Here is an 8,641-nt window from a genome sequence, read left to right as displayed (position 1 = left end):
CAGCTGGTCACCGCCACTACGAGAGCCGCCCTGAATGACGGCGGCTTCTCACATGTGCCCATCATCGTGGGATGTGGTAGCCAGAGCACGCGCGAGACCATCGACTATTGTCGTGAGGCTTGGGAGGCTGGCGGTGACTATGCGCTTGTGCTACCTCCGTCATACTATGCCACGTTATTTGGCCCGGCATCAGAAACCATCCTGGAGTATTTCACGAGAGTTGCAGACAAGTCTCCTATTCCTATAATCATATACAACTTTCCTGGCGCTGTGAACGGCATGGATATGTCATCGGATACCATCGTCACGCTTGCACAGCATCCTAATATTGTAGGCGTCAAGTTGACGTGCGGCAACACGGGGAAGCTCAACAGAGTGGCGGCAGCAACCCGCAAAATCTCAAAGCAGAATCACAAGCAGCCCGAATTCCTCGTTCTGGCAGGCTCTGCTGACTTTTTGATCCCCTCTCTGTCTGGCGGCGGTCACGGTATCCTAGCGGGCTTGGCCAACATTGCTCCGAGGACATGCATCAAGACAATGGAACTTTACATGGAAGGACGTGTTTCCGAAGCACAAAAGATGCAGGAAGTTGTCTCACAGGGCGACTGGACGGCGATCCAGGGCGGTGTGGTTGGTGTAAAGGCCGGATTACAGGCGTGGATGGGCTACGGAGGCTTTGCCAGAAGTCCACTGCCGCGGCCGGATATTGAGCAGACGAGACGGTGGAAGGAAGGTTTTCGAGACCTTGTGATGTTGGAGCAATCACATTCATTGTGAGTGACAGGATTTGGCTCCTGAGGTGATGATCATAAGGGCCAGTCAGTCACTGTGACACCAAAGTATACAAGTCAGCATGGATACGGAGGGCTTTGACAGTGCTGTAAAACAGAACAATCGATAATTACGTATACGTCGTACGTTTGTACCCGCAACAAGCGGCGGGTTTATCCTGCGATAGCATTGGATAGGGTTCAATGACTTTGTTGCCATGCCGGGACCTGCATGAGCCGAGGGCTGTATGTACTGTAAGCCATAATCATATAGCCACGAGCCATGGTGATAGGGGTGTGATGAGTAGTTGACATGACAACTCGTCCATCCATCCATCCATCGTATATGTGGATGTGAACGGTTCACAAGATGGCTGCGTTTAATTATTAGCGTGCGCCATATAAGTTATTTGCTGTTGGAACTTGGACTTTATAATGAGACATTATATGGACATGAGACAGGAACCCTGAAAACACTCATTCACTCAAGCTGACGCTGACGCAAAGGACAGCCTTGGTTTGATCATTCGTATGTTGCAGAATGTACTTTGTAATATTATGGCATTGAATTGCATTGCTAACTCAGTGGTGATGTTCAGCTCTGTGTGACAGTCCCTGCGCTGCGTGGGTCATAGCATATCCATGTTCCTGGCAACCCTTTAATCAATTTTGCCAAGACGATCTGCAGGAACCCAGAAATACTTTATTTGGTAATTGGAATGTCGATCTTGTTGTATCTGAACCATGATTGGCAAATCCAATATTTCCACATTTCATCATGATGAAGTTGTAGGAGAATAAATGGAAACGGACCGTTGGAGAGATCGGCATCCGTCTATAGCACGTGAAGCAACGCTAGGAGACGATGAAGAAGACGAGGGATGGCATCGTGATCCAAATAGGATGTACGGATACTACAAGCAGAGTTCAATAATCACATACCATGATGAGCTTGTTGCATTTTAGCACTGGGGTTGGTGATCTTTTGCCAAGTTTGTCAAGGGAGCTAGCAATGAATTATTGAATTTGTTGGCAGACACAAACACAAACACAGACACAGTCATCCATTAAAAAGTAATCATACGGCAGTAAGCACTGGATGGCCTTGGCAGCACTGATTCATCGTTACTATAATCGAAGCTATAGCCACTAAGGACATGGGTTCCCCTCATTATGCTACTGTATAGCTAATCACATCCTGAGATATTCTAGGAGGATGGTTATTCGGATACCGGGATGTTGTTGCCATGCTGCATACCTAGTCTTGTCAGCCGCATGGTGAGAAACTACATATGCACTTTCAGTAAGCTAAGAAATGGCCCAACTCACGCAGCCCAATCTCACTTTCTGTTACCCGTCATGGGAATATGCATCATGGTGTTGAAAGGGTTCCCTGTCAATAATGTCAAGTGATTGTCAAACGCCTTGGCATCTTTGTCAACTGCCATTGACATGTCTGCTTGTTGACTTTTATATAAAACTCATGCGCCATCGTCAACCTTGCAGCCACAAGATCCCGTTGCCACCAGCGTTGAACCTGTCCGTTGGGAGGCGGGGAGGCACAAGGTTAAAAACAGGAAATGGTGCAAACTCTGATCAGATCAGCCTGCGTTAGTTCAGCATCTCGAGATGCCATATTTGGATGTCGAGTTATGCATCTCACATCTCTGCTTGGCTGGAAACCATCATAGGGCTCGTATCTGTAGAAACGCCTCCATGCAGATGGACCACCCATTTCTATGGGCGGTGTGTGGGTTCAACTGCAATGAGTAACTCGAACAACACGAGGTTTTCTCCGCGGCGGAAGCCTACAGACTTGTTTGAAATACGGGATTGGCTGCAGCGTTCCCGTTCCAGGTCCATCTCGACTCAACATCTGCAGGTTGTTTGTTCTGCGCAGGCTTGTCAAGATATAAGTGGTTGAAGGTTACTCCGTGCATATGGAGGCTTACTCCAGAACACCATCTTTTTTTCTTTTACTTTGCAGGCCGAGAGCGAGAGCGTGTAGGTAGTTAATAAAATAAACAGAGGAGATCTCAATCGAACGAGTCCCACTCTTGGCAGACTTCAATAGTTCTAAACGAGGCGAACTTGCGAGGAAGCTCGGAAATAATCACGCGTAGCGGTCGATGCGTCGGCTAGAGACAAGCTAGAACATGAGTCTAAGGAGGAGATGGAGGGATGTTGACATGATAAATCTCCCTGAGACATGGCTTGTTGGGTGGGCGGCCAGGCATGGAACGGCAAGCGGCAAGGAAAGACAAGACAAAATAGTCTAGGAAAGGCTGGTGCCCCTTTGGTTTGAGACCATTGATCAAGCTAGACACTATTCCATTCTACGGATAGTTTTAGTTTAGTTTAGGGGGGCAAAGCTGGTACCTACAGTAGAGTTGAGCGGGTGGCTGTTTCACGGGTGGATGTCATCCACTGGATGAAGAGCTGGCAGCTGAGCTGAGAGAGGAAAAGCCACAGTCCTGAATGATGATCAAGATTGGGTCTAGCTTAAACGGTGAGGACGAACCACGAGGACTAGGAGCCGTAATTAAACCGTCATGATACTAAAAAAAGGGTCATGGGCTTTTTTTTATTCATCAATGTCCAACAAGAGAGGAACCGAATGTGGACATTTTGGGTTGCCTCAGGTAAACTAGACGGCCTAAAGAAGTAATTATGGCTTTTTCTTTTTTGTCTTGCATTGTCTTGCATCGTCTAGATCTTTGTACTGTATCAAACAAAGAGTGAATTTGTTTACTGTCATCAAAAATCCTGAAAAGCCTCGTATAGACTGTGCCGACTCTTCCATCCCTATTTCCTAGTGGTACGTACTTATTTGATCGGCATCTCCGTCTAGATCCGGCGCCAAAGGGTTCCGTCTTTTTTCGTTTATTTTTATTAAGCGAACCTTTTTATCTCCTATTACTGGATTGTGTCGACAGTGATAGTACGTAAGTGAAACACAGTCAGATCAATCATGAAGGAAGAAGTAAAAAGACAGGAATAAATCCTAGTGGCCTGACGTATGTTTGATGCGCTGTGAGTTGTTCTCGGGCAGACGGCTGAGATTCTAGACTACCAATCAATTTATCAGTGAGGGTACCAACAGTCAATTCTATGGGATGCAACTGCAATAAAGCGGGCTGTCAGAATAGAGCATCGTCTTGATCCTTTTTTAGTATCCGCCGAGCTTCAAGGCCTGCCTGCCAGGCAGGTCCATTGGCTGCAGAAGGTGTAGGGGTGGCTTCACTGGGCCGAGATCCTTGAAACTGTACCGGGCTCGCTATTGATCTAATCATTCTATCAAGAGTCCCTGGATGTAGGCATTTTACTCAGCCCTGCCCCCTTCGCGAATATGGTCTCATTGACTGGCCATATAGCCGCAAAAAAAAAAACAAATTGCACTCTGGCAAAACATCCATGACAGCTTTTCGCATCCTTTCCTCAGATCATCCATCTCTTGACCACTCATACGTCCTGACTAGCGGGTTAGGACGACTGATCCCTGGTTGTTAGAATTTCAGGTACTGGCTCAGCTGTAAGCGCACTTCGATTGGGCGATACGCTGCTGCGTCGCTGCACCTGCTAGTCTGAGAGTAATTTATGTCCAACCGGTACCTCAATTTCTCATATAGATTAACTGTCGGGGCTAAGTACCTGACCGCAGCCGCTAACAAAGCCCTCGTTGTCTCCTCTGCTCGTGTCGTGCCGCTGACCTTCTCCATTAACAGCCTAGCACGCTCCACTCACCCAGGTACGACTCCAGCTAATTCCAGCTTCCCCAACCGCCGAGGTACCGCTGGGCTGGGCTGGCCCGGGCTGGATCGTTTGATCCCCTGCTGTTTCCTTCGCACAACACTGCAGCATGGAATTAGTTCACCTCGTACTCACACACACGCGCACACCATCAGCGTTGGATTGCATCTTACTGTACCTGATGATGATGATTACTACTACCGGCTCTTGTCCTTATTGCATTTACGCTTAATGCTTGGCTTGGCTTGCGCTTGGCTTGACTTTGTTCACGCGCAATCAATTCCAATCTCAACCTCAATCTCCCTCTCGCCTGACAGTCCTTAGCCTGTTACCTTAGTCTCGTCATCCTTCAGGGACACAGACGTTGATCCGCCCAATGTGGCGTTACGAGCACTTCAAGCTAAACGACTGAGAGAGCCAGGGCCATGTGCATGGGTCATGCTATTTCACATTTCACCCACACCTCTCAGAGCATCGCTGGTGGATACAACCCATGGAATATCGATCTTTGCCCTACCTGCCCACCCCCTCCCCCCTTGTCGTCTAGGGCGTTGCGAACCCCTTTGACGATGATTGACAGCTGGAAATACACCAGAGAACGGAGATTCGGATGCGGAGAAGGGATCATTGCCATAGCCATGCCTCTTTTCGCACCCCCGGCCTCGTACTATCCCGGGCATCGACTTGTCTACTACCGCCATGGCTCAGCTACTATATCTCGGAGCATTTCCCACTTCCTTCTTTCTCGGTCTTGTCCTCTCAGAACAAGCAAGGTCGTACATTGACGCACGACTTCTGTTCTAATACATTCGTTTTATTTTATTTCTCAGTACTAGTTTCTTTTCATTATGTTGGGTAAGTTCCTAGTTGCCGCTCTTGCGGTTGTTGCCGGAGTCAACCCTGCCGAGGCTCAGCAGCAAAACATCTTCGTTACGGGTGTTCCAGTCACTGGAGGAAGTGCTGTTCCTGCTCGCCGAAACATCAATGATCTCGTCAACTCTGGCGGTCCCACTCTGTGAGTCTCTTGTCTTAAACCCAGCACCGCCAATGCTAACATCCAGCCAGGGACCTCTTCATGCGGGCCGTTCGCTCCATGTACGATGCCAAGGAGACCGATTGGAAGTCCTACTTCCAGGTTGCTGGTATTCACGGCAAGCCATTCATCCAGTGGAACGGCGGTGGTGGCCGAAACGGCAACGGCTGGCCTGGATACTGCCCCCACGGAGAGAGCATCTTCCTGACATGGCACCGACCTTACACCCTGCTTTACGAGCAGATTCTCGTCGAGCACGCCAAGCGACTCGCCGCCCTTTATCCCGCCAAGTACCGAGCCCAGTACGTTGATGCAGCCAACAAACTTCGAGCTCCCTACTGGGATTGGGCAACGGATGGTATCCCTACTATCATTACCAAGACCAACGTCAACGTCAAGGTCCCTAACGGCAGCGGTCTCAAGACCATCAACATGAAGAACCCTCTCTACACCTACGACTTCCCCAAGAATGCCCTCAGTGGCAAGTACGGAGCCTGGGATGACGAGGACCGCAACCGAATCTACCACTGTCCTGCTCCCGACAGCTTCCCCAGCTCCGCCAACGGACTCCTTCGCAAGCGACCCTACAAGCAATGGGTTTACGATGTCATGACCCGACCCACCACCTTCAACCAGTTTGCTTCCACTGGTGCCAACGGTGCTTCTCTCGAGCAGATTCACAACGCCATTCACTGGGATGCTTCTTGTGCTGGCCAGTTCCTCGCCACCGAGTTCTCCGGTTTCGACGCTCTCTTCTGGCTCCACCACGTCCAGGTCGATCGTCTCTGGGCCTACTGGCAGGCTATGCACCCTACCCAGTCTTCTTTCACTGGCTCCTACTCTGGTGGTTCTCGATACTCTACTCCCCAGGGCACCCGCATCACCCAGAACTCTCCTCTCCAGCCTTTCTACCGATCCAAGGGTAACTTCCACACCTCCGAGACTGTTAAGAGCATCCAGAGCTTCGGTTACACCTACGCTGGACTTGAGTACTGGCACATGTCCCAGAGCCAGCTCTCCAGCTCTGCTCGATCCACCATCAACCGTCTTTACGGATCAAGCTCCAAGAAGCGTGGCCTCGAGGAGCGTGCTGATGGCACCACCACCCGTTACTTCGTCAACGTCCAGCTCGACGTCACCGAGGTTGAGCGTCCTGCTCAGGTCAACGTCTACATTTCCGGAAAGCTTGTTGGTGGTCTCGTCGTCATGCGACAGCCTGCTGAGGGTATCATCCACGGTTCCTTCTCTGCCGATCAGGCTGCCGACACCCCTCAGCTTCTTGCTTCTTGCTCTCCTGACAAGGTTGCCGATGCTGTCAACAAGGGTATCCAGGTCGAGATCGTCAAGCTTAACGGCAACAAGATCGACCTCAAGGGCGTCCCCAGCTTGAAGGTCAGCCTTGACGACGTTGCTTACACTCCTCCTGCTGCCGAGGACGACCTCCCCGTTTACGGCAAGTCCATCACCAAGCCTGCCCAGGCTGCCGCCCTTACCAACGCCAGAGCCGGCCAGGCCCTCAACGTTTGTAACAGGGAGCTTCCTTCTTTCAAGCCTCCCGTCTAAATACCCAGCTCATAAGGGCGTTTTTTATTTTTATTTTATCACATTTGTCTTCGGCAGGCGCTTGTGCTCGCCGACGCAACTCATTACAAAGGATCACTAGCAAACCGCACAAATTTGTTTATGTAATTTTAATCCCTGGCAGACTCGGGGAGTCACGATTGTATTTTTTCGCCAGACTATGTCTATAGTTGCCCAATAGCGGTCCATTTGTTATGTTACATATTTGTAGCTTCCGTGAACGTGATCATGTGGTGTAAGAAAAGTGATGAAGACAACTGTAGAGTGGCATATTAGATTTTGCGCCATGGTGTCTATTTGAAACCTGGACGTATTGTCGAGCAGTTATGCCCGTATAGGTATTCCCAAAGCAAGTCACATCGTTTTGTTTAGCTGCGGGATATTCTTTCTTGCATTTGTTAACTTTAACCTTATGCTACACTAACTTGGGCCCGATGTAATGTGGTATTGGGGATAAGATCGAAGGTGTATTTGTATTAATCTTTACTATGTCTACATTGTGCGTGTAAGCAAGTAGCGACATGATTTTGACGATTCTAATAAAAAAGAGTTCAATCGTTCTTTTTGGCAAGTGTTGTTCAAGTGCTATATACAAGGAACGGTGCGCTGGCTGTGGTTAGGTAGAAGCGGCAGAATGTTGATAGAAATGGTCTTATTTCAGGATTCATTAGTCATGTGTAAGTGACGTTTCCCTGGGAAAGGGACGTCCGAATGCAGATATCTTGATGCATTACTCGATATGTTGCGTTCAACGTATCTACATAGGCCAATTTATTGCAGCAATGACTCATGAATAGAAACATTAAGTAAATGCAAGGTCTTTCCATACTCATAATAACAGTATCAGAAAGTAACCTTGATAAGAGGTTGAAGTTCTCCCGCCTAACAAGACTGACTCGACGCAGTCGCATTATGAACTCAGGGCAAAGAGTCGGCCACAACACTAAGAAAACTATGAAGAATAACAAAGAACGAACAAGATGATGGATTGAAAGTAACAGGGGATTGGGCTCTTGTGACTCAACTGATTTTGCTACTCATCTGCCTGCTGAGCGACCATAATGTAACTCAGTGCTGAATACAACATGTCATAGAGTGATCTTTGCTCACGGTCCTCATTAAATTCTCCAACTTGCGCTGACCAGATAACATTGAGGAACCGCTGGGGGTCTCTAACATCCGCAATGTCTTCGAACAGTGGAAGTCTAGTGACTGTCATAGGGCGGTTATTGTAGACCGCTGAGGACCTGATCACACCATGCTACCATGTGTGGTTTTCAATTTGCCAATATAGAATTCTTCCAAATCTCTTCTCAACTGAAGACCGAGTTGCTGTTCGGTTGATCCATGCTCGATACTTTAGCAGGAGTGGCCGTTTCAACCAAGCCACTGTGTAGTAGAACCTCACTTGGGGTCTGAGCAAAATGTTCGTCAACTCAAGTAATCCTTGCTAGTATATATGCCAAATGCCCAAAATAACTGGTCTCGGTAAGTGCTAAGTGAGAAG

The 8,641-nt window shown here is 48.7% G+C and overlaps 3 protein-coding genes across 3 annotated transcripts, besides 1 other annotated feature; 2 read left to right on the top strand and 1 right to left on the bottom strand.

Annotated features, from left to right (window-relative positions):
* Positions 1–3: 3 nt before the first annotated feature.
* FPSE_03347 (uncharacterized protein) lies at positions 4–777 on the top strand (the record flags this gene model as incomplete). Its single annotated transcript, XM_009256466.1, has 1 exon — positions 4–777. A coding segment is annotated over one exon (774 nt), but the record flags the coding sequence as incomplete, so codon positions are not given.
* A 696-nt stretch (positions 778–1,473) lies between these two features.
* On the bottom strand, positions 1,474–1,715 carry FPSE_03346 (uncharacterized protein; the record flags this gene model as incomplete). The annotated part of the gene is made up of 2 exons (XM_009256465.1): positions 1,474–1,605; positions 1,713–1,715. The coding sequence occupies 2 exons, from the start codon at positions 1,713–1,715 to the stop codon at positions 1,474–1,476; spliced, it is 135 nt and encodes a 44-aa protein (XP_009254740.1).
* Positions 1,716–4,753: 3,038 nt separating this feature from the next.
* Positions 4,754–4,783: a microsatellite.
* A 585-nt stretch (positions 4,784–5,368) lies between these two features.
* FPSE_03345 (uncharacterized protein) lies at positions 5,369–7,116 on the top strand (the record flags this gene model as incomplete). The annotated part of the gene is made up of 2 exons (XM_009256464.1): positions 5,369–5,535; positions 5,586–7,116. 2 exons carry the CDS (start codon positions 5,369–5,371, stop codon positions 7,114–7,116), a joined length of 1,698 nt encoding a protein of 565 aa, XP_009254739.1.
* Between the last annotated feature and the right edge of the window lie 1,525 nt (positions 7,117–8,641).

The sequence above is a fragment of the Fusarium pseudograminearum genome, chromosome 4, assembly GCF_000303195.2.
Source record: "Fusarium pseudograminearum CS3096 chromosome 4, whole genome shotgun sequence".
NCBI classification, from domain to species: domain Eukaryota; kingdom Fungi; phylum Ascomycota; class Sordariomycetes; order Hypocreales; family Nectriaceae; genus Fusarium; species Fusarium pseudograminearum.
This window is presented reverse-complemented; position numbering and strand designations above follow the sequence as displayed.